Consider the following 24,470-nt stretch of genomic DNA (forward strand, 5'->3'; position numbering starts at 1 on the left):
AAAGATAACATTTTAAACATAAAACTTAAAAAAAAAAACATAAAAACAAAGATTACTAAATTAAACGAGAATATTAAAAAAAAAAATTCAAGCTCAGTTGTTTTCTTCATCACGTCCAAATTTACATCATATATGTTTAACCAAATCAGCTTTCAGTTATTGATGCATTTATCTATCACGAATTCTAGTTCGAACACCCATATGCATATTTGTAGGGATATCTGTAGAATACGTGAGATCGACATGTGAACTTTCGGTGTCTTTTCCTTGTTGGAACTCTGAAACATATATTAAGTGTAATCATCTCGTTTGTTTTCTACTATCATATTATAGAGTATGATACATGATCTCATAATCTTTTCAATTTTGACTGTATTCCAAAAAAATGCTGGATTTTTAACGATCTCAAAGCTAAGGTTACCTAATGGTGCTCTTTATGGCCTTAAATATAAAAATAATATTTTTTTCATACTCCTATGTCCCAAGAGAAGCTTACCTAACGAATTTATTTTTCAATGGAAGTTAGTTATTACCGCATTTCTCTAACACCTAAACGACAGCGTTTTAACTTTTAGCTCCTTCGTACCGTTAAAAGTCCATATCTTTGACAAAAATCACTTTTTTCGCAAAATCTCTCTTTGTCTCCGTCTCTGCTTCCTCTCCATTGATGTTTAGGTATGTCAGCTTATCGAATTCTCACATTTCTTTCGATTCCTCTTTCTCTTGCGTCCTGCATACTTCTCATTGCTCCATGTCTCGCCTTTGTTCTTTGCTCGATGTCTCTTACGTAACTGTGCACACCAAATGTTCGCTGAAATGCCTCTTAGAAACCTCAGTTCGATTTTACAATCTTAATTCTTAGAGCATGATAGGTCTAGGGAGGTGTTCATTGAAACCCATTTTGATTTTAGAAAAATGGTTTTGAAATTCTGTGATTCGAGCATGTTTGCATATATAGATCTCATTCTGGAAAGCCACAAAGGTTCATACTTTCCCAAGCTCTTTACATCATCTATGACCATCAAAACTTTTAATTTACATGGAAATGATGGTTAACATTTGCACTTGACAAGACCCACAAAGAAAAAATGAAGTGTATATTTACTTAATGCAGAATGTGTGATGAAAGTATAAAAAAGGCACACACAAGATGTTACTTCGTCTCTTCTTCTTCAGCTTCTTCTCTGTTACTTTGGTTTCTGTTTCCCGCGTCTACATCATTAAGCCAGTCCACAACTTGTTGTATAACCGGTCTTTTCATTGGGTTTTGGTTCACACACATGCAGGCTATGTCAAGCACACGAAGCATCTCTCTTTCATGACCACTCTCTCTCAGCAGCGGATCAAACACCTCCTCGGGTTTCTCCTCCCTCCTCATTTGATTCACCCACGCGACTATTTCTCTCGACATCTTCGGTCTGAACACCTCCATTGGTCTTTTCCCCGTGAGAAGCTCGAGCATCACGACGCCAAAACTGTACACGTCACCTCTCAGAGTGGCTACCCATGCTTGTCCATACTCCGGGGGGATGTAACCCAGTGTGCCCACAAGCTCCGTTGTAACGTGTGTGCGGTACGGAAGAATCAGTCTCGACAAGCCGAAGTCTGCGAGGTAGGCCTTGAAGCTTCCGTCCAAAAGGATGTTGCTGGACTTGATGTCTCGGTGTACTATGTGCGGTTCGCATATCTGGTGCATGTACGCTAGTCCGCAGCTTGCTCCTCTCATGATGTGAAGCCTTTTAGCCCAATCCAGCTGAGCTGGACCGTCTGGATTCTCGTGCAGCCAATAGTCAAGACTTCCGTTTTCCATGAACGAGTAGATAAGTATCCGGGCACTATCATGGACGCAGTAGCCTTGTAGAGCGACCAGGTTCTCATGTTTGGCTCTTGACAGAACTTCTACCTCCGCCTTGAACTCTTTCTCCATCAAACCATAGTCTCCGGTGAGTTTCTTGACCGCCAGCTTCGTCCCATTGTCCAAGACAGCCTTGTAGACAAGACCAAACCCGCCGCATCCGATGATATTAGCTTGGCTGAAGTTGTTGGTAGCTTTCAGGAGCTCGAATATAGTCAGGTCTTTAACTTCGTATCTACTGTTTCCGAACAGCAGCACAAGGCTTATATCTTTCTCCGAACCTGGAGGAACTTCGGAGTACGAGGCGTTGGAGTTTATCTCCAGTTCTGCGTTCTCAGAGTCTCCTGGGTTTACTCTCCTCTTTGACATCACCCACAAAGCAAGCATCACCAAAATCAAACTGACGCCGAAAAAGATCCCAATGACAAGCCCCAAAACAACAGTTGTGCTCGCCTTTTCGTTTGTATAAGGCTTGGGTGCAACCGTGCAGGAGAGTTGCAGTACACGGCCACACAGCAATGGGTTTCCTTCAAAATACGATTTTGGGAAAGTGTCGAACTGAGATCCTGTAGGTATCTGCCCGCTGAGAGTGTTGTTTGCAACGTTGAAATAGGACATGAAATGGAGTCCCGTGAGCGACCAAGGGATTCTACCAGATAGATTATTGTTGGACAGGTCCAGCCTCTCTAAGCTTGTGAGGTTTGACAATTCATCTGGGATGCTACCTGAAAACTTATTACCTAAAAGCTCGAGGTGCATGAGAACCTTTAGCTGTCCGATCTCAACTGGTATGCTCCCGGTCAGGTTATTCCTTCGGATATATATCGCAGGTGGAAGGCTGGCAAGCTGATTGTATTGTTGATTGCTGGTGATATTATTGGGCTTTACAAAAACAGGTAGCTCTAGATAGGTCCTCTCTGTTGCATCATATACCTTTTGGGACATAAGTGCTCTCAGCTGAAACAGTTCCTTTGGAAGCTCTCCTGTAAGAAGGTTATCAGAAAGATCCAAGTAAAACAGGTTTGGAAGAGTTCCTAGCCAACCAGGAATCGACCCCATGAATCGATTTTGTGACAGGTCCATAAGTTCTACGCTCTTGAGCTTGATCAGCCAAGCTGGTATTTCACCTTTCAATCTAGATCCACCGGTACCGAAGATTTGGAGCTTTGGAAATGCACCTGATGCTAGAAAATCCTCGTTGCTTGGTATTGTTTCGTCGTAAAAGTTCTTTGCAATGATGAGAGTAGACAGATTCTTGCAGCCTTGCAGAATACTGAGAGCTCCTGTAATGTTCGTCATGTTATTGTCTGAGAACGTAAAGAACGTCAGAGACTTCAGTTCCAGTACTTGTGGAGATATCTGTCCCGTTAACTTGTTGCCTGCAAACCTCATCGCTGTCATGTTTCTGCAGGAGTAAACCGTCGAGGGGAAGTCACCGGTGAAGCTATTGTTTCCGAGGTCCAGAATGCTGAGGCTCTGAAAACGAGAAAAGTCTACCGATAAGGTTCCTCCCAGCCGGTTAACCCTTAGATTCAGCTTCTCGAGTTTGGTGCAGTAGGAGAGAGAGACCGGGACAAAACCTGTGAGGTTATTGATATGGAGCCGGAGGCTGCGCAGATTGATTAGTCTACCTATATCCTTTGGTATATCTCCTTGGAGTTGATTGAAGTAAAGCTCAAGCAGTGTCAGTTTAGTGAGACGAGTGATCCCATCATCGATCCTCCCTGAAAGATGGTTGACTGGTAAAGAGAACACCTCGAGCTCAGAGAGATTGTAGACTTCTTTTGGGATTTCACCAGATAGATTGTTGAAGCCTGCTCGAAGAGAACTTAGCTTCAAACATCTGCCTAACCCTCCAGAGATATCGCCTGAGAATTTGTTATAAGAGAAGTCCAGTTTGGTGAGCTGCGGTGAAGTGGTGCACATGAAGGAAGGGATTGGACCGGTGAAGCTGTTGTTGCTGACGTTGAAGCTGGTGAGATTGAAAGCGCCTTGAAGGAAAACAGAACCGCTTAAGATTTGGCCTTGAAGAAGATTGCTGGAGAGATCAACGGTCTGGATTGGAAAATTTCTGCTGGTTCCATTGGCTTCGAGTGGCAACTCACCGTTGAAACTGTTGTAACTAAGATCAAGAAACGTCAGCTGATCAAGAACGGAGAAGAAGCCTTGTGGGAGAGGACCAGAGAGACGGTTATGAGAAAGGTCGAGACGAGAGAGACGAGGGAGATCCAAAACAGAGGAGGGGAGATTGCCTGAGAGTCCTCTAGAGGGCAAAAGAATCGAAGTGACTCGATTTTCTTGAGAATCATCATCGCAAGAGATTCCTTCCCAGGAGCAACAATCAGTGGATGAGTTCCAATGCAAAGGAGAAGCTGGAGATGATACGTTGCTGGAGAAGAAAAGGAGAGAATCTCGATCTTGGAGATTACAGACAGCTTCTGAAACTGTAAGGAAGAAGACAGAGATGGAAAGAACGTAAATAAGGAGGAAGAGGAACATGGGTACTGGTCTCAGAAGGAGACAAATGGATTTGGTAGATCTCATCTTCTTCTCGTCAATCATGGCGAGAACAAGAGAACAAAACTTAGAAAGATTTGAGTAAGCTTGAAGGAGAAGGAGGAGGAGGAGACGAAAGAGAGGGAAAATAAGCAAAAGACATCATTATCCAATCTGGGTTTGTGTGTCTGAAACTTGTAAATGGCTCTCAATACCATCGTTGACCAAAGGGAATAGTCAGACCAAACAGAAGAAAACTTCTTGTCACACCCAAAGTTACTTTTTAGTGCCTTTATTTTATTTTATCATGTTATCCTGAGTGTGGTTGTGGCCTGTGTGTATTGTTTTTTTTGTTATACTATCTTTTTATTATTCCTCCTGTAATAATAGTTTTTTTGTTATTCCTCTATGAATACCTACGTAATTGTTAAAGTCAACGCTAATATATATTTATTTTTGTGAAAATCAATATAGTTATGTGATTTATCTGGTTATGTTGTCAGTTGTCATTTGTTTATGGTTTGATATAATTCTTCTTCTTTTTTCTGCTGTATGCGTTTTAACTAGTGATCATGAAAGAAAAAACAAGAAGGAAGTTGGGTCATTTCATGTTTTTGGAGATGGAGGTGCGTGCGTGCGTGCTATGATGTTGATCATGAAAATTGAATTTGATGATATTATAATCATGATGAGCACAAACATTATGATGTGAAATAAAATAAGATTAACAAAAGTCTATAAGAAAAAAAAAAATAGATGGTGAGGAATAGTATGATGATTATTTTTTTTTTGTATAAAAGATGAGAGGCGTTTACCTTTTGGGGCGGCTTGGTTAGTAAGTGGCGCGTAGTGGTGGTGTTGCACCTTTTTCATATATCTTCGATTTTTAATTTTATTTTTATAATCATCTTTTGTATTTTGCTCTTTTTCTTTATTCGTTCTTTTATTGCGCCAAGTGTAAGCCACATTTAACATTAGATAGTGGTCATAAAGAACGAAAGGTAGATAAAGAAGATGATCAAATGATACGTTTTTTTAGAAAGGGATACTATTTATTTTGTTTGACTTTAAATTTTTTGTGGTTATAAAAATCCTCGAAGCTGTTCATGTGTTGTTGTTTTATTTCTTAATTTACTAATGGCCAAATGGCGTATATATATGATAGCTGACAAGTTAATTAAAACAATATGGTATTAAACTTATCAAGGTCTTCTACTTTTCGGATTATTGTATTATAAAGTATCATCCCAAACTGAAGAAAAAACAAACAGTGCAATAGTAAATTAAAAACTAAACTAAAAACGAAATTCAAGTTGCTATATTAGTTAGTGTTTAAAAACAAAAATTATGTTTGTGTGCGTAGTAGAAACCAAAAATGTTATGGAGTCTAATTAAAAAGATGCTATAATGATTAATACGTGTAATACTTTTGATTAGTGTTTAGTAACAGTATGTAATGATGGTGTAATTTTATTTATTTTATTGGAATAACATATATATATTGTAGAATTCGAAAGGCATCCTATAAGAATAAATAAACTGTTGTGTGACTTTACACATCGATAACATATTAGTAGCCCTTAAGCGATAACATATTATTATTATTTACCTTTCGGTATAAGCGGATCTAATCTTTCATGTAAATAAGAAAAAAGCTATTTCATCTTAGCTATTGTTTTCCACTGAAATATTTTAGGTTAAATCATATAGAGAATCTCTAATGACTTATTCTCAATCCCGAGCAATTTGTTATTTATATATTCACGTACCTCAAATCCAGGTTTAATCAAGCTTGTCGTTTTCTCAGCTCACGATCAAATGAGGAACAGCCAATAGCTAATGTATATTTATTTCATGTATATATAACCTGTTTTTGGTTATTTTGTTGGTTAGAGATCGTATCCATTTCAGAACACAGCACATCAGCTTAGAGCATCTCCAACCCCACTCCATTTTGCAGTAAATTATGGAGTGGGATTGGATATGCTCTTATATGTTTCTCTGTCTTGAAAACAACTCATTCAAATATTTTTTGTTGTCTGAAATTTTCTTCTCTTTTTCTTCTTAATTTACAGTTTCAATGTTTCTTGTTAATTGATAAATAATTGTGTAGCTTGTAAGACAGTTCATTTCAATTCGACGACTTGGATTAAGATATTCCAATTTTATGCATACAATTCCACTGAAAGATAACATGTCCTTAAAAAAAAAAGATAACATGTCCTGGCTTATATTGTCCTTTTGTAACATGTATTATCCTTTTTCCCTGCTCCAGATACAGCTATTTAGTAGTAGAATATTAATATATTACGTCACCTTTTACATATTTTTCGAACCATTTGCAAATATTCAAAGAAGTGCTACTTGGAGTTCTTAATTAAATAGACAGAAAAGTATAAAAGTCAAACCCTAATAACATAAACTTTGTTTTGGTACTACATATATGAATAGCATTATGTTAAATACATTTTCTGACGAGGCGAAATATGTGCTCTCCTCGTGAATTTTCATTGATCAAGGGAGAGAAAACGTTTGACTTTATACAAAATAGTTTTTTTTTAAATCCGTACATATATTATGAATTTTACACATACAAAATCTGGAGTATTGCTTATCTTCTATATTGATCGTGTAAAGACGTAACATATGTATGCTTTGAGTTGGACCGGTAAGATCATGCGAAAAGAACAAAATCTAACCACTAGGCCTTTTAGAATATAAATGCATATAATATTTGTGTGTGCGTCTTAAACTATGGCCTTTAATGGCTGTAGTTTTTAAATTTTTTTACAAAGAAATGTTTAATCATTCAATCAAATTTTAAGGAAAACACTATATCTAGGAGCTGGGAACATTTTCGGGGATTTTAATTAAGCTCGGTGTGGTAGATTTAGAAGGAAGCCTTTATTTGTGTGCTATTTTAAGAAATATCTTAACTTAGCAAAAACAAAACCATAGGTATACTATTTAGGTTTTGGAAAAAAGAATCTAAAGCAAACAAAAAATAAAAATAAAAACTAAAACCAAAATCATATCTAGAAACTAAACCATTCAAAACAATATTTGATGAGAATTCAAAATGGTTTAGTAAATATTCTGTTTGAGTTGGTATGCCCAAAACAAATCATGAGATGTTTGAGTAAAGTCAAAGCAAAATTAACCATACATATAGTGATTACTCTGAAAAGAGCCAACAAAGAAAAATAGGAGACAACTAGTCAGACCCATTTTGAGTGCAAATTGACCTTTGAAAAGGACGGATCAGTATAGGGACCGACCCGTTAGTTCAATTAGAACCCATTTGGGCCATAACCTGATTCGGCGCATACAGTTAACTAGCTACGGCCTGATCCGACGCTCCTCCCTTATGGATTTTAATAAAGCCCGTAAATGTTCTGTCTACAGCCCAAAAAAAATCTTCGTAGAACATAAATGATTTGTAAGAAATACGCCATCGTCCATGGAATGGGTCGACGATTCTCGGGTACAGATTCATTTTCATTTATGACAAGTTCTTGTAACCAAAAGTAATACTATCTCAATGTTTTGAAGAGACATGAATGTATAGTAAGTATAATATAAGATTAATGTGAAATCCATATGAATCTAGGGAGAATGATTTAAAGAAAAGGATATATGTTATTATAGGAAGAAGAGGGTGAAGGAGATCATAATTCTTGTCTCATCATTTTGCCTAGTAACCATAATCTTTTGACTTTTAAGAAAAACAATGTTACAGTTTCTTAACATTCCTTTCGAGTAATTATCGTTTAAGAGGACTTGGGACACTCACACTTTTTAAAATGTTAAGTTATTGCTTTTCTTGAGCAAGAAATCAGGTTGCTGTGTGTGTTGTTGGTTGAAACTTTGATTATAATATAACCCAAGGTTCAACGGACTGAAAATACGGTTTTGATTATATACTAAGTTAATAATATGAGTCGATAATCTAAATCTAACGCATATATTTATACTATTATTTGCGAAATGATTTTTCGCATTCGAACTCTCACGTTAAAAGTTATTGTAGTTAATATTATTTATACCGTTAATGAATAAAATATATAAACTTGAATAAAATATATAAACTATCTACAAAATAAAAACGAATTTAAATTTAAATTATTTTATTAAATAAGTGACTAAAATTAATAATAATAAAAATTATCCAAATCTAAATATTATATTTAAAAATAAGAAGATAATTCCTATACATAATGTGTTATTATCTGAAAGTTTCTTTTCATGAAAAATTTAAAAACAGAAAACACATAACTAAATATTAATGAAGTAAAATTCTTAATTTTACATAATTGAAAAGATATATTAAGTGATTTTTAAATTTTATCTATTAATAATGAACATAATGTACAAAAAAATATACGTAAGAATATTTAAATGAAAACATAAATAATAAATGGTTTAAAATAAAAGAAAACATAAATATTATTTTATCATTATAAACTTTTAATTGATAAAGAATGTATTCATAAAATAATTATAAAATGTTTATGCCTACATACGCGGGGCGAAATACCTAGTTTATATTTATTAAGATTAGAATTCTAATTTATTTTTATAAAAAAAACATACGTGGGCTGATTAGATATTTTAATTTCATAACCATTTTAACCTCTCAAAATGATTCTTTCAAACATTTTTCTGTGCATATATTTATGAGTGCCTGAAGCTGCAAATGACTTTACGGTTCCACTTCGCGAAAAGACAAGATCCTTAAACATAGGACTCGAGCAGGAGGATTGTTTTCCACTCCCTTTGATCTTGAAAGCCTAAAAGGATCTTCATTAGCTCAAATACGTATACAATATGATTTTAGCTATCTAAGTTATTTTCAGTATTAGTGGGTGTCCCAACGTCATCTATTACATTTGACTTGCTTTGCTTGTTTATTCAAAAAAAATTAACGCATGTTAAGAGAGTAAAAGTTAGTGGTGGCCTAGAGGGTTATCGATATTGTGGAAAGACTAAAGAGTGTTAAAAGATGTGTAAACCAGTCGACACAGACCATCATTTTAGTTTATAATGCACTCCATATTCTTTGAGAATTTTTATTGGTAAGAAAACATTCATGCTTGTCTAGTAAGAACATTTAATTAAATATCATCCATAAGCTGCATTTGTAAATATAGTACTAATATTATTGAAATACAATAAAGACACTCAAGGAGACTCATCAAAAGTCTATTCGAATTGGTCGTACTGTCGTAGTAATATTTGAAGCTATGTGGCTATAATATTAAGTTCTTGGCTATAATATTAAATTTTATAGACGTCCAACTTAAAATCGACATAAATCTCTTATATATTATTTAAATCCACTTTTATTTTTGTGATGCAAGATTTGTTTATCTCCAACAACTTTTTTTTTTCCTTTGAGCTTTGTATTTGGAAAGATTTCTGTCTTCATCAGCATTGTCTCTGACTAAATTTCCAAATAACCTTTTTACACAAAAAATGGGATTTACCTACCAAAGCATAAATGGAATAGTCCCCTCCAAGAGAGGCAATGCAGTGATTGGTACAACCGTGTAGGTACAAACAAATATTACAACGGTTCACATTAGCAAGTTGCGGAATGGTCTTATCACTCTACAAGTTTTTCACTGGTCAAGTTTATTGCAGCATCTGTGCTATTTATTCAAAGATTAGCAAAGAAAAAAAAAATCTGCATTAGACCATTAGCAATGGACCTGTTGAATAATTCATTCAACTGATTAAACCATTGTAAAGAAGATGTTGAATTAAAAGAGAACATATGTGGATTTACAGTAGTTGAATAATAATTTCAACTACAACTTAAAATGGGCTTTACTCTTCTACATCTTCTATTGTGATTGGTGTTTCAGATTTGTATGAATTTTATTTCCACCAAATATTTCAAACTTAATTATTTTATATTTGAACATTTTGCTACAAAATAAAAATTATAAATAGAAACTACTTTCATTTTATTTGGATATATATAATAAAAATGTCATTTTCATTGTAATTTTTATATTTTTATCAATATTAAATTTTAGGACTTCAACTTATGGTATATTTATTAATTTTAGGGTTTTTTGTAAGAAAATAGTAAAGAATAAAAATAAAATAAACTTGAAATTATTAAGTTACATCATTTTAGTTATTTCATTTAGTTACACTCAATTTTTTTAATTATTTAACTATCAAAATTATATAATAATAATATGAATTAAAATTTTTGGGGTAAAGTGTTGAATTTTATAAAACAAAAATATTGTACTGAAAAAATTTGTATGTGCGTTGAATTAATAGGTAGAAAAAAAAATGACGATGTGGATTGTAAAAATGTGTAAAGTAGAGCGTTAGAATTCATAGACCATTGTACGTGTCTTATCGCTAAGTTCATTTGCTTACTAATTTAAACATTTAAAATATATAATGTTTTCTACGAAATACACTGTTAAAAATAATATTTTCCGCAGTAAAATAATAAAGACATTAGTCAAGAAAATAATAATATATTATTTTCGTTAATGGAGAAGAATTAAGAAAGAACTAGATTTTGATCCGCGCTTTCAAAACGCGGGTTTATTTTTATTTTTTTTTCAATTGACAAATATTTAGTAAATGTCACATTTTCATATATTTGTGTTTTATTTTATAAAAGACTTAAAAATTTTATCTTTATTTATCGTATTTCATTTTAAATGACTATTTATGTTAAAAAAATTAAACTTTATTTTTTTAATGAATTAAGTTGGTATAACTCTGATAAATTAATTTTATTATGGGGTTAATATTTTAATTAAAAATTATATACTTTTAATAAAGATTTATACTTTTCAATAAAAAAATTCAATTATTTTTATGAATGCTTAAATTATATTAAGAAAATAAAAAAATAATAATTAAGAATAGTTGAAAAAAAATTATTTGAACTTGGACTCAATGGTCCAAAGGAAAAAAAAAGGTGAGAATTGAATCTGATTTTTTAATAGGCCCAAATGGCCCAAGAGAGATTTGATTTGGGCTGGATCCAAAAATAATGACCCAATATAGATTTGTTATTAATATTACTTAATTGCCCTTAATGAAACATGCAATGTTAGTGAAGGAAACATGCCCCTAAGGTAATTATGACAATAAGATCCTGCTTTAATAGTATAGATTATGACAATAGGATCCTAAGGTAATATAATTTATGAATGCTTAAATTATATTAAGAAAAGAAAAAAATAATAATTAAGAATAGTTGAAAAAAAATTATTTGAACTTGGACTCAATGGTCCAAAGGAAAAAAAAAGGTGAGAATTGAATCTGATTTTTTAATAGGCCCAAATGGCCCAAGAGAGATTTGATTTGGGCTGGATCCAAAAATAATGACCCAATATAGATTTGTTATTAATATTACTTAATTACCCTTAATGAAACATGCAATGTTAGCTAAGAAGGATCTGTCGAGAGTATCAGTAGTGGGATCCAACAGAAGCTCGAACATTGCGGTGGAGTAGAGTGAATTTTTTATAGGGAAGAGTTACTTGGCCCCACATTCCTCGATGTCATCTCCTTCATTGCTTCTCTCTTATCATTCCTTCTTCTTCTTCTTCCTTCCTTCCATGACCATGGGCCATGAGAGAGACTGAAACCTTTTCTTGTTTTGCACTTTGCTAATCTCACACAAAGCTCCATCCTTTTCCAACAAAACCCCCCCCTTATCTCACATAAAGTCTCATCCTTTTCCACCAGAAGAGCACTTTCAGCTTCTGGGTTCATCAAATGGACGATGATGGATCTGCTCATAGCTCACTCTTCGGAGACTTATCAACCGAAGAGGTCACAAGCAAGATCATCCTCACAGCAGTCATTGTTCTGTTCCTGGCGGTTCTCTTCGTCCTTATCCTCCACCTCTACGCCAAACTCTACTGGTGGCGATTAGATCACCACCTCCAGCAGCAGCTACAAGAACAAGAACAAGAACAAGAACTAGAGCAAGAAGACCAATCACCTGTAATAACCACTCGCCGGCAACGACGCCGTTTCATCTTCGTCCCGGGGCAGGACGCTTTATCCAACACCGGAGGGCTTACCCCTTTTGAGCTCAGTTCACTGCCCGTTGTCTTTTTCAGACAAGACAGTTGTAAAGAAGGTTTGGAGTGTGCTATTTGCTTGTCTGAGCTTGTCAAAGGAGACAAAGCGAGGCTGCTTCCAAAGTGTAGCCACAGCTTCCACGTTGAGTGTATTGACATGTGGTTTCAGTCTCATTCGACTTGTCCCATTTGCAGAAACGCTGTTCTTGAAGCTAGCTTAAAGAGGATTGAACAAGTTTCCGACAATGTATCAGATGCTTTGTCTCAGATTTCGAGTTCTTCTTCGGATTTTCCGACCAATGTGTTGGTATGGGGTCGCCAAGATCAGGTTAGTACCAGAAACACCAATGTTGGGTCTCAAGAAGAGGGTATTGGTCAAGATGCTGTTGTTCTTGATATCAATGATTCTGGAGCTAGGAGTCAAAATGTGCCGTCTTCATCAGCAATGAGGTTTATTGCTGAGGAGGAAGAGCCAAAGTCTCCAATGACAACGAGGTTGAGGTCCTTGAGGAGGTTTCTGAGCAGAGACAAGAGAGTCTCTTGTAGCAATAATAGTAGTGGTAGCTCCAGTGCTGCTGGTGCTGCTTCTTCTGTTGATCCTTGAAGGTTGTGATTAGATTAGTAGCTGAGTGAAAAGGTTGCCTGAAGATGTCAAAACTGTGTAGTGGTCTCTGCTTTTGTTACTGGCTTTTGTGTTTTGAGAGGTTTCTTTGTTATCCAAGTATATCATTTATCTATGCCAAGGGAATTTTGAAACTCAGAGTCTTTGTTTTACTTAGATCAACACAAGAGTCCTATACTGATTTTTAATCAACTTCTGAGACTAATAGAAGCAACAAATGATTGCAGAAAGCTCATCTCCACTAACACAAGACATTGTCATGTTAAAGTGAAACTAGATAGCTTTTAACTTTTTAAGCTAAAGAGCCATGAACTTGAAAGTTTTAGCAACACTCTAGGACTACAATGAGCTTAACCATAAATGACACGAGAACTAGCAAGGGGATCGTATAGACAAAATTCATTTGGTCTTTTTTACTGCATAACTAAACCGGTTAGATCTTTGTTTGTTTCCACTTTTTTTTTGTCTTTTCTACTCTTTACAGAGCTTGTAATAATTAGAATAGAATGAAATAAAAAACCGTTGACGATTATTATAAAAGACATGATCTGTTAACCTGCAAACTTTCTTCTCATGGACTTAACAACTACTAATACTAGAAACGGGACCAGTAACCACGTGCCCTATCACATGATCTTCATCTGATCTGTAGGGAGTAAGATGATCAAGTCATCTCAGTCACATATACCCTTCATGGCTAAGACGTGAATTAATTGTTTATCCATAGACTAAAGAAAGAAAAGATCTAATATTCATGTGTTTATGTGAGTACTAATCTTCACTGACTCAACGATAAAAAATATACACACCATCTGAAACACAAATGGGAAAAAGTGAATTATTGGCACAGGAGTCAAACTAGAGCACGTGATTAGATCCAAAAAAGTAACTTAGAACAATAATATAATCTACAAGAGTTTTCAGTATCTCTTTCTTTTTAACTCAAAACAGTTTACTCAGTTGCAGTCTAAGGAAACAGAAGAGCCTGAGAGCTCCAAGTTCAAAAGAAAAAAGATCAAAAAAGGAGAATTCACAATGAAGAGATTCCACACACCAGCATCTCTGATTCTTCTACTTCTACTTTTGTATAGCAGCTACGGAGAGGGTCGTCAGATGGTGCCAAGGAGTAAAACCGTGAGAGATTTGAACATAAACAAGGAGATGAAGGAGGAGACTCTACGAGGTGAAAAAGATAGTTTCAGAAGAATCCCAAGGAGTGGATCCAGCCCTATACAGAACAGGTAAAGACAACACAACACAACACCAATCAGTTTTCAATCTTCTCAAAATGTTTTTTTTTCTAACATCTCTCCCACTGTGTAATTGACATCAAGATTTGTGTATTTTTGTATCAGGAAAGGTCCCTTAACATATGCACGAAGAAGTAGAAACCAGCAGATCACAGCAACAGAACCATAAGACTTGAATCTTTCTAATATATATTTTTGGTAGTGTAGAATATTTACACTTATTTTTGGATCTGTAACTGAAACATTAAAAAAACTCATCTTATAAGCTTGCTACTGTTAACAGTTCCTAGAGTAGGCTTAGACCTCTATAAGTTCGTTTGAAGTGTAATCCCAATGAAAAAAAGTTTTACTTATCATTCTTGTGAGGGTAGATCTTCAACTAAGATGTCATCTTCAATAAAATTTAGAGAAAAAAATATGATTAAGAGCAGTCTAACCTTCAAATTCTCAGTTTATTTGAGTACCGATTCTTCCCAATCATCTCGCCAGAAAGAAAAGGCTTTTTCTTGGTAGCTGGTTTATCTGTTGCTTCACTAGTTTTGCTCTTCTTCTGCTTCGTCCCTTTCCCACCTGCAAAAGATACATTTTTATCCTTTGCATGTTCTTCTCGGTGGCGCTTAACCCCGGAAGTAGGACGATGGTCACTCTCCTTCCTTGTGCTCTCTACTTCTACGTCCTGAGGTGCATCTTCAGATGCGTCAGAAACAAAGGTGTTCTTTGGAAAGTTTGATTTGCTTGACCCAAACGCAGAACAAAACTCGTTGTATGTTGATTGCTTAGCTTCTTGTCTTGATTTCCACTGCTCAGGTCTGCTGGCATAACTGCAACAAATAAAATATTCCATACAAAAAGATGGTTAAGATATGATCTTACAATTTCCATCAAATTAAGCAAAGTAAGTTTTGTGACTATTAAGTTCTTTACCCATCGATATCTAGCTTCCTAAGCAGATAAGGCCCTTGCGTTGTTTTTAAGAGATCAGCTTTCACTTCCAACAATTCAGCTGCTATGGCTTCCCTTAGTGCCACGTTACATGCATCGAAGCACTTCTCGACAGTGAATGAGCCCGATTTGTGTAATGAGAGCTCGCCAAAATGTCCACGTAACCTGTCAGGAAGTTAAAGGTGAAAAGAAACATTATCAATTGTTGAAAGAAAACTATAACTTTGTCATATGCTTCAGTTCTGAATATGGTAATCATATAAATAAATAACATAAAGAAGCAGTGCATACTTTATGATTAGTCTACGCTTCTGCTTTGAAGCAGCATTTGAGGCAAGAAAGGCTTCGATGACTCGTGCTCCGCTGGGATCTTTTGCTGTTTCAACGGTATACTCAGGTTTCATTGAAGTTAAGCTTGTTATGTATGGCTGTATAAGTTCCTGAGAGAATTGCAATAATGTGAACGCTAATGAGCAGCCAAACTTGGGAAGTTAAAATCCAACGAAACTAGTTTTGTCAACACCAAAGAAGGAAAGGAAACATACGCTAGAAAACTTGAAAATCTCCTGAAGGATCAAACAACCCATGAGATGCATCTTTGCACCAGGTGCCCACTCCCATGTAGACTTATCTTGGGAATAAAAGTAGTTATCAAGAAACAACAACCGTGGAGCAATGGAGATACGAGTCTCGTTTTTGGAGCATAGTGCATCAGCAAGGGCCTCACAACACTGTCATCAAATCAGTAAAGAAATATCTGTATAATAATTCTCTTAAATAAAAATACGGAACAAGATTTTTTTCAGTTGAACTTTTAACCTTGTGTTCATGACTTTGAAGCCTTTGGCTAGCAGCTAGCAGAAAAGTCACAACACCTGACTTCCCTTGTTCAAGAAGATCCTTGAGTCTTGGAGCTAATTCTTCCCATATCAAACCCATCTATACCATATACAAAAGCAATTGAACATAAGTTTGTCGGCTTCAAGGAAATAGCACGAGGCTAAAAACCCTGAAATGAAAAGAAGCTGACACAACAGAAGAAGATGAAATGTTGGTTAGATCTCAATACCTGCTCTTGGTTTTTTGCATGGGAGATCAAAGCTTGAATAACAAAATTTGCAGATCGATCAAGAGATAGATCATATAACGAATTCTTGAAAACTTTGTTGAACAATTCGTTGTACAGACTTTCAGGAGCCACTTCCAAAATCACCTGAAAATGACACGAAAATGACTTAAGAATCATAACACTCTTACTACAGATAAGTGGGTATCGTACGTGACAAACAATACAATCTAGATACTGTTTCGAATCGACTAAAACATGCAACATGTCCATAATAAGTTGCTCTTGTAATGTACCACAAAATTCGTAAAAGCAACTCAGTTACCTCCATCAAATGACTGAATGAGTTATCCTTCAATGACTCCAAAATCTCCTTGGCAACATCAGTCTCTATAAGAACCCCCTCTTCTTTTCCATTTGCAGAGTTGTTGCAGCCCAGAACAAGAGGAATGATTTCAAGCAACTCATCATCTTGTTTCACCATTAGTCCGAGAGCCGTCTGTCAAAAGAAATTTATTTAAACATCACCGTGAACCAGAGAGCATGATAACTAACATTCCATACTAGATAAACTGCTTGCAAACAAACAAAAGAGTAGAGAGGGAGATAACATATACCTGTAAGACCAGACTGCTACACTGATCGACTTGAAGATACTTCATGTCCTCTCTGCTACAGCTTAAAATCCCAGATAATAGGTAACTGAAAACATCTGGAAACCCTTGATGAGAGAACTCTAGATTATTCTCATCTGAATGAGACGTCTTCAGATTCAAACGTTTAGCCAGAGCTTTCGATGATTTTGCGCCACGAAGCTCAGGGGTTTCTATAGAGACTCCTTTGCAAAGACTAAGAAGCGTTCGAAGAACATAAGAACCATGGCAGTTGCATATCATCTCAAGAGGTTTCTCCACAATCACCTGACCAAGAGAAAACATTTTAAGCCACAATCGAAGCAAGCTCAATATGTAAAGAATAGTATAATAACTACCTTGCATATGGAAAGCAACGCCTCCTCGATAACAGAATAAGCATCTGGATTTTCCAGGTGTGTGGCCAAGGATTTGAGAGCAGACTCTGCAACATGAGAGCCTGATTTATCCATTGCAATGGCTGGGAACACAGACGCAGAGTTTCGCAGGAAGCTGCAGAGCTGATCAAGCTCGCATCCCTCAAGCAGAGTTTGCAAGACATGACTTATGATATAGTCAGTTGCGATTTCGTATTCCCTCCCTCTCGTCTCCTCGAGTGCGTTTCCGCAGATCACCGAACGCTCCTCTAAATCAACTCCGTTGCTATCAAAGAGATTGGCAATCTCAGAGAAATACTTTGAAGTTTCTGGATCAATCTCTTTCCTGCAAAAGGTTAATCACAAGTCAGATGCATATTCTGTTACCTATAAGGCAAAGTCTCTGGTTACCTGACAAACTGATTCTGATGCTCAAATTCTGATTGTTTCTTGGACGCTGCCTTTACGTTGGCGGAATCGTTGGATTGGTTCCTCTTGTTACTATCTCTATCAAAACCACGACCACCTTTCTGGTCCTTCCTACCCATTCCTCTCTTCCTGGAGCTGTGGTTGTTGCTAGACTTTTCCCGTTGACCCATCAACGCTATCTTCCTAGATGATCCTGTGATGGCAATGATTTGAACTGAAACCATGAGAATCCCTAATTAAATCCTATAAAAACTACCTAAGAAAAACACAAAAAAAAACTCAAATACAAAACAAGCAGACCATAACAATAACTGGTTAAAAGAAGGAAAGGTTCAATTTTTTTTAATATCCACAGCAGGAACCTAACATGTTCATGGGCAATACAGTGAGTTACCAACTCTAGCTTAACACTCATAGGAAAGGTTCAATTTTTAATTATCACAGAGCAAGAATCAAACATGTTCATGGGCAACAAGGTGAACTTTCAGGACTACTAACACAGCTCTAGCTTATATACATCAAATTAAGGGTTTCTAGTTCGACACGAGGTACCATATAACTGGGTTTGTGTAGTAGAGCAGAAACACAAACCTGAGGATGCGAAGCACACAGTTTGTGTGTTAAGAGGGAAAATCGAAGAAGCGTGACTGAGTGAGAGAACGCGGCGAGGATGGATGATAGAGGAATCACGAATTAGGAGGAGTAGAACGATTTGAATCAAATTCTTGTGTGTGTTTTGAAGTTCGGACAAGGTTTGATGATGTCTAGGGTTTTGTTCTCTCCCTCCGTTAAACGTCGCCGTTAGGGAAGGGAAGGGTTTGATTTATGAATTAACTGGCCTCTCAAGGCCCACTATAGCAGGCTCCACCCATCTCTGTTAAATTATTTTTTTTATCAATAAAACGGAATTTTAATTATAAATTTTGCTTTTAATTAGTTTTTTTTTTTGTTTTACAGTTTATCCGTATTTATTAAAAACTATAAAGAATTCAAAAAATTCTCTTTTTTTTCAAAAAGTGATTTTTCTTTCAACAACAACCAAATAAAACAGAACAAAAAACTTATTTGAATGATAATATCTTGAATTTATTTTGTATCGTGTTAAGATTTGATACAAAAATGGGGTATGACGCAGTCAGTGTGGTACCATTGGGACCCTTCGTCCTCGCGATTAATTTTTTTTTTTACCTTAGGGCTTGGAGAGCACGTCCTGATCTCAAGATGCGGACATTCTTGATCAACCACGCTAAAACCCTCGCCGACCAAACTCGTCGTCAACCTCACACAAGCCGACGCTTACTCTCTCTTCTTCCATCTTCGTCAGCATCATCTCCTCTTCTTACTCTGTCTCGTTTCTTGTATGCCACTTTGGATATGTCTGCTTCTGATTCCACTTCATCTCTTCTTGTCTCCATCAATCCGAAGGTGGTGTTCTCAACTTTGATTCATCCGGTTGCTGTTTTAAAATTGTGGTTTTTTGTGTGTTAATTTTCCTGGATTGATCTGGAACTGTTTCAAATTAGGTTAAAGTTTTTATTTTTTCAGTGGATTTCGTTTCATATCTTCTTATGAGTCACTTCCACTTCGCCTATGTCATTTCTTTTTATGAGTCACTTTTAATCATTGTAGATTTTGTTTACATGTGCTCTGTCTAGTGAAATCATGAACATAATCTGTGAGTATCATAGAGTTGATAGTTAACTGTTGATATTGTTACCTATCATAAAAACTCTTTATTTAGAGTCATAAACCCCTATCATTGAATGACTCTTATGCCTCAGGGTGTCAAGGGTTTGCATCGCACAATTGCAGCTGAAATAGAATCCCGTGATGGTTTTAATCTTCCTCAAAAGGCAGCCGAACCTTCAAAGACCACACCAGATGCTTTCTACTGCAAAAGCCCTCGCTTCGGACAGGTAAAAAACAAAAAAAAAAACTTCACAAAACGTACATGTTTTTTTTTTGAAAAAATATAAACTGATTGTTTTTACATTCACTGTGGTTAATTAGGTTCCTGGAACATGGCACTTCAGACACACAATCCTTCGGCAACAAGAAAACAAGGTTCCAGCCGCAGTGAATCGTCACAGAGAGATGCACAGCAGCTCCGGTAAGAGTCCAGCCGCCGCCAAGCAACCCGCGGCCAAGAGTGCCAAAAAGGTTTCCTCCAAGAGCTCCAAAAAGAAACCCGCCAAGAGCGCCGGCGGCGGCAAGGGCTCCTCCGGCACATTGTTTCCGAAACGTAGCAAGTTCCCTAAACACCACCGAGGAAGACTAAGAGGTATATCTTCAGGCGATAATCGTATCTGTTTCGGAAGATACGCGCTTCGAACACTTGCACCGGCCTGGATCACGTCTAGGCAGATGGAAGCAGCAAGACGAGCGATGGTGCGACACGTACCGCGCAGCGCAAAGATTTGGATACGTATGTTTCCAGACAAGGCGGTTACGGGGAGACCGTGCGAGGTACGTATGGGTGGTGGGAAAGGACCTCAGGAGTATTGGGTGGCTGTGGTTCAGCCAGGTAAGATTCTTTATGAGATGGCTGGTGTGCCCGAAAGTGTAGCTAGAAAAGCTATTACAGTAGGTGCTTCCAAAATGCCTATAAAGACTCAGTTCATTTTTAATGAAAAAACTATATAACATTCTTGGAGGATGACAAGATTGTAAGTTTTATTTTTCTTGATAAACAGTTTTTTTTTTTTACTTTCAATAAAAGAAGGGAGACAAGAAATGATATTTGAATGCAGCATGTATTCATCACAACATGAGCTAGTTATCAATTCAATGGAATATGTACTGGTCGAAGGTCTTATTGGCTTTGTCTTTGAGAGCTCTATATTAAGCAAGTATTGTATATATGTTTATGGCTAATACGTGTGAATGAATGTGTGTGTAAGTGAGGAATAATCATACAGTGAATGGCCTAAAAATCATTAGATTATCCTCACCATCTGATACACAATTGTAGAAAAATTAAGATTAGTGGGACAGCAGTCAAACTAGATCACGTACAACACTAATATACAAGAGTTTCAATCTCTCTTTCTTTCTTTAACTCAAACATATATAGTTTGCTATCCAAAAAGTCTCTTGATTAAGTTCTGACAAGCCGTAGAAGCACTGTAGCTTATTGGTTAAAGTTTAAAGGTTTTTACGATTCGATTCCTATACTATACAATTTCTTGCAGATTATATGATGCGAAGCTTATTGGAGGTTCCAGAGTATTTACTCTGTTGGCAGAGCCGTTCGTTGTGGTCGTATGCTGTGCAGAGAGCATGTCCATCGAAGATGTCGTACATGCAGAACCGTCTGTCGATCCAAGTGTTTCAGAGATGACTTTATCGTGGAATCCTCATCCGTGGAGCTGTTGATCATATCTAATAGAATTAGATATTATACGATGACGTAAAGGTGTTACTTAGCTCCTACAACTATACGATGCATCTTCAAAAAAAAAAACTATGAAGAATCGAAAATAATCATTGGCTTATTAATGGGCCTAATATGGATAATCTGACCCAGAACTGAATAAAACATTTTTTTCTCGAGAAAGCGACGTTTTAATTTTCTTTTTCCTAAAAATCGAAAAGACAAAAGCAATGTGGAGAAGATCAGCGTCGTTCATCCTCGACGACGAACGGCGACGAACCTCGAACTCACCTCCCATGGCAGACAACACCACGCGAGCCCCTTTCCAAAACCCTGACGCCATCTCCGCTTACTACCAAACCCGAGCGGCTCACCACGGCGTCATCACAAGCGACTGGCTAGCCCAAGCTCAAGCCGCCGTGGGCGGCGTCTCCGGCGAGGAGCATCCCGACTCATCAGTCGCCGAGCTCGGAAAGGAGAAGACTTTCAATGTAATCGAGGAGTTCAACGGCTGGAGGAAACAGCCGGATCTGGCGGAAGCCGTCGCGGCTATAAGAGCTTTAGCTGCGGTTATACGCGCGAGCGAGGCTAGCACCATGATGGAGCTTGAGATTGAGCTCAAGAAAGCTTCCGACACACTCAAGGTGAAAACTTAACTTCTTCATTACATGTTTTTCTTTTGGTAACTTGGTTTTAAATGGCGACCGCTTTGAACGCCATGGCGAGTGGCGACCTGTGGCGATCTCCAAAACGCCAGAACCCCTCATGGCCATGCGACTGCGAGGTACACATGTCGACCGCCTTTGCTCGCTTTTCTTATTTACTGGGTGTCGACCATAGCGTCGCTTCGTTGTTGAGAAACAAACCAAGTTGGTTTAACAGAATTTTGGTTTCTAAATCCACAATGGTTAAGTAAAATAGTACTATACCCTAAATATACTAAACAGAAAGCCCTAATCCATCTAAACCCTAATTACTTCAACAATAGTACTATATAATAGTAACATGACCCTATCGTTTTTCTTAAGTTCTTGCTTTCTCTGCTAGATACACGGGCAGTAACTCTTCTTTATTTATGCAAAGGGCAAATCTCCAAAATAACACTTTTTTAAGTTTATGTCACAAAAATAGTCCTTAAAAAATTAAAATGACCAAAATAGCATTTTATGTTTTGAAAAATATAAATTTTTTTTATTTTTCTGAAATCTTATTCCAAAACCCCACTCACCAGCTCTAAACCCTAAAACCTAAACTCTAAACCCTAAACCCTAAACCCTAAACTTCTAAACCGTAAACCCTACTCTAAACCCTAAATCCTAAATCCTAAACTCCACCCCTTTTGGTAATGAAAAAAGACAAAGACTTTAGTGTTGTTAGTCATGGGACAAGACATCAATCTCCTGGTGTTTTAATTCACTGTCTGTTCATTCGTTTCTTGTTTTGGTAATGAAAAAAAGACAAAGACTTTAGTGTTTCTGTTTTTAATTTTTTTTTTTTTGTTGTTGTTAGTCATGGGACAAGACATCGATCTCTTTGACTGCTGGATGCGATCTGTTTATCAGATACGTGACGAGGACGTCTGCTTTGGAGTACGAGGATTTTAACTCAGCTAAGTCTCGTCTCCTTGAAAGGGCTGAGAAGTTTGGTGAAATCTCTTGCAAGGTAACTTTTTTTTTCTTTTTACATCATAATAGAATAAGAAGAGCTGAAAGGTGTTGACTTTGTTGCAGGCTCGTAAGATTATTGCAATGCTTAGTCAAGATTTTATATTCGATGGTTGTACCATATTGGTTCATGGACTCTCTAGAGTTGTTCTGGAGATACTCAAGACTGCTGCTCAGAACAACAAGCTCTTCCGAGTTCTCTGCACAGGTTCCTCTCTCTTTTGTGTCTTTTAAATAGACACACTCGGTAGCTGTATTGGAACTTAGTCATTGAACCTTTTCCATGAATTATAGAGGGAAGGCCGGATGGAACAGGAGTTTTGTTGTCGAATGAGCTATCGAAGCTCGACATTCCTGTGAAGCTGCTGCTTGATTCAGCTGTGGCGTATAGCATGGACGAGGTGGACATGGTGTTTGTTGGGGCAGATGGAGTTGTGGAGAGTGGAGGTATCATCAACATGATGGGAACTTATCAGATTGCACTCGTGGCGCACAGCATGAACAAGCCGGTCTATGTTGCTGCTGAGAGTTACAAGGTAATTTTGATTTGTTATTAAAGATCCTAGAGAGGGAGAGAGTCTAGTTTAATCATATGAAAGTTGTTTTGTGTTTTGTAGTTTGCTAGGCTTTACCCATTAGACCAAAAGGACATGGCACCGGCGCTGAGACCGATAGAGTTTGGTGTGAAGATTCCGGTGAAGGTGGAAGTAGAAAGATCGGCTAGAGATTATACTCCGCCACAGTACCTAACGCTACTCTTCACGGACCTTGGTGTTCTTTCTCCCTCTGTTGTTAGCGATGAGCTTATTCAACTCTATCTCTAATTGTCACTCCTAATTAAATAACTTCTTACTTTTCAGTTTTGCTTCCACTTTAAAGATGGTCTAAGATCATATGCTTTTCATGCAAAAACCTTATTTCCATTTTTGTATAATGGACAATGGACCAAAACACAGCCTAGCTGTTTATTTTTGGAGTCGTTTTTTTTTCTTTTGTTAATTGAGGTGTCTGAACCGAAGTCCCACGTTTTAATGACTAGTCGAGTTAGTGTTTTGTCCATGATGTATCTTCGTCTAGTCAAATATGACACAACAATCCAATGTTTAAGGATCACCTAGGTGCTAGATATGCATTTTATACGAGATTATTGATTAGGTGAGCAGTATTTTTCGAGTGAGTTGATCAATTTTTTAAAAAATCAATCTTGAAAAATCGTTTCATTTAAGATTTGATTTGCTAACTAGACAGACGCCTCTTATACGTAGCCTATATTGATTTTTAGAACACCTATAAATCAAACAGGAGTTCGGGAGTCTGTCTTGTTCCAAGCTACCAATTTCTAGAGAATCCCAATAAGCTATGAATTCAAGGAATGGACTCTCATCACTTGAATGAGCATCCCCCGAACGCACACGGAAAGTCGTGTACTTCATCTAACTATAGGAAAGGTATCATATAGATTGAAGAGTGGTAAGTCTGACAGCTGGGACTCTGTACCAACCAACGCCTTTCCCTTTGTAGACAGCTTCGTTGTGTCAAGTATTTACTTTAGAATGGACAATATAACAGGGTCTTTTGTGTAACATTTTAACAATATTAAACGTCTGAGTTAATTGAGCTAAACGAGTCCATATCAAACGTGAAACACATGAGTTAAACGAATGTAAATAATTTAGATAAACATACAATACA

At 36.8% G+C, this 24,470-nt stretch overlaps 5 protein-coding genes across 6 annotated transcripts; 3 read left to right on the plus strand and 2 right to left on the minus strand.

Moving 5' to 3' along the window:
* Positions 1-938: 938 nt before the first annotated feature.
* LOC106300210 (tyrosine-sulfated glycopeptide receptor 1) lies at positions 939-4,785 on the minus strand. The gene has a single exon (XM_013736305.1). The coding sequence runs from the start codon at positions 4,415-4,417 to the stop codon at positions 1,154-1,156; it is 3,264 nt and encodes a 1,087-aa protein (XP_013591759.1). The 5' UTR covers positions 4,418-4,785; the 3' UTR covers positions 939-1,153.
* A 7,089-nt stretch (positions 4,786-11,874) lies between these two features.
* Positions 11,875-13,183, plus strand: LOC106296752 (RING-H2 finger protein ATL3). Its single transcript, XM_013732976.1, has one exon. It carries the CDS (start codon positions 12,113-12,115, stop codon positions 13,025-13,027), a length of 915 nt encoding a protein of 304 aa, XP_013588430.1. The 5' UTR covers positions 11,875-12,112; the 3' UTR covers positions 13,028-13,183.
* Positions 13,184-13,895: 712 nt separating this feature from the next.
* Positions 13,896-18,549, minus strand: LOC106301012 (pumilio homolog 23). Of its 2 annotated transcripts, none has more exons than XM_013737313.1 (12): positions 18,333-18,549; positions 17,724-17,934; positions 17,295-17,658; positions 16,921-17,223; positions 16,629-16,802; positions 16,307-16,450; positions 16,057-16,176; positions 15,783-15,968; positions 15,529-15,677; positions 15,220-15,402; positions 14,733-15,116; positions 13,896-14,273 (listed from the first exon to the last, which is right to left on the minus strand). In XM_013737313.1, the coding sequence occupies exons 2-11, from the start codon at positions 17,909-17,911 to the stop codon at positions 14,735-14,737; spliced, it is 2,193 nt and encodes a 730-aa protein (XP_013592767.1). In that variant the 5' UTR covers positions 17,912-17,934; positions 18,333-18,549; the 3' UTR covers positions 13,896-14,273; positions 14,733-14,734. The 2 variants fall into 2 exon arrangements, with proteins under 2 accessions (XP_013592767.1, XP_013592768.1); XM_013737314.1 differs by having other exon boundaries at positions 17,724-17,955; positions 18,333-18,543.
* A 304-nt stretch (positions 18,550-18,853) lies between these two features.
* On the plus strand, positions 18,854-20,443 carry LOC106298748 (60S ribosomal protein L16-like, mitochondrial). The gene is made up of 3 exons (XM_013734896.1): positions 18,854-19,166; positions 19,523-19,657; positions 19,752-20,443. The coding sequence occupies exons 1-3, from the start codon at positions 18,861-18,863 to the stop codon at positions 20,382-20,384; spliced, it is 1,074 nt and encodes a 357-aa protein (XP_013590350.1). The 5' UTR covers positions 18,854-18,860; the 3' UTR covers positions 20,385-20,443.
* An 877-nt stretch (positions 20,444-21,320) lies between these two features.
* On the plus strand, positions 21,321-23,750 carry LOC106296808 (translation initiation factor eIF-2B subunit alpha). Its single transcript, XM_013733037.1, has 5 exons — positions 21,321-21,758; positions 22,624-22,776; positions 22,845-22,986; positions 23,073-23,314; positions 23,396-23,750. Exons 1-5 carry the CDS (start codon positions 21,345-21,347, stop codon positions 23,600-23,602), a joined length of 1,158 nt encoding a protein of 385 aa, XP_013588491.1. The 5' UTR covers positions 21,321-21,344; the 3' UTR covers positions 23,603-23,750.
* Positions 23,751-24,470: the final 720 nt, after the last annotated feature.

This window comes from Brassica oleracea, chromosome C6, assembly GCF_000695525.1.
Source record: "Brassica oleracea var. oleracea cultivar TO1000 chromosome C6, BOL, whole genome shotgun sequence".
In the NCBI taxonomy this organism is placed as follows: Eukaryota; Viridiplantae; Streptophyta; class Magnoliopsida; order Brassicales; family Brassicaceae; genus Brassica; species Brassica oleracea.

Bases quoted from the DNA above. Each gene is read 5' to 3' on its own strand.
- LOC106301012 (XM_013737313.1), bottom strand. From the start codon at position 17,911: ATGGGTCAACGGGAAAAGTCTAGCAACAACCACAGCTCCAGGAAGAGA. The intron at 17,224-17,294 runs GTAGTTATTATA...TCTCTTGGTCAG, and splicing joins CGTTGCTTTCCATATGCAAG to GTGATTGTGGAGAAACCTCT. The intron at 15,969-16,056 runs GTTAAAAGTTCA...ATTTGATGACAG, and splicing joins TTCAAAGTCATGAACACAAG to TGTTGTGAGGCCCTTGCTGA.
- LOC106296808 (XM_013733037.1), top strand. From the start codon at position 21,345: ATGTGGAGAAGATCAGCGTCGTTCATCCTCGACGACGAACGGCGACGA. The intron at 21,759-22,623 runs GTGAAAACTTAA...TGTTGTTGTTAG, and splicing joins AAGCTTCCGACACACTCAAG to TCATGGGACAAGACATCGAT. The intron at 22,987-23,072 runs GTTCCTCTCTCT...CATGAATTATAG, and splicing joins CTTCCGAGTTCTCTGCACAG to AGGGAAGGCCGGATGGAACA.
- LOC106298748 (XM_013734896.1), top strand. From the start codon at position 18,861: ATGGGGTATGACGCAGTCAGTGTGGTACCATTGGGACCCTTCGTCCTC. The intron at 19,167-19,522 runs GTGGTGTTCTCA...CTTATGCCTCAG, and splicing joins TTGTCTCCATCAATCCGAAG to GGTGTCAAGGGTTTGCATCG. The intron at 19,658-19,751 runs GTAAAAAACAAA...GTGGTTAATTAG, and splicing joins AAAGCCCTCGCTTCGGACAG to GTTCCTGGAACATGGCACTT.
- LOC106300210 (XM_013736305.1), bottom strand. From the start codon at position 4,417: ATGATTGACGAGAAGAAGATGAGATCTACCAAATCCATTTGTCTCCTT.
- LOC106296752 (XM_013732976.1), top strand. From the start codon at position 12,113: ATGGACGATGATGGATCTGCTCATAGCTCACTCTTCGGAGACTTATCA.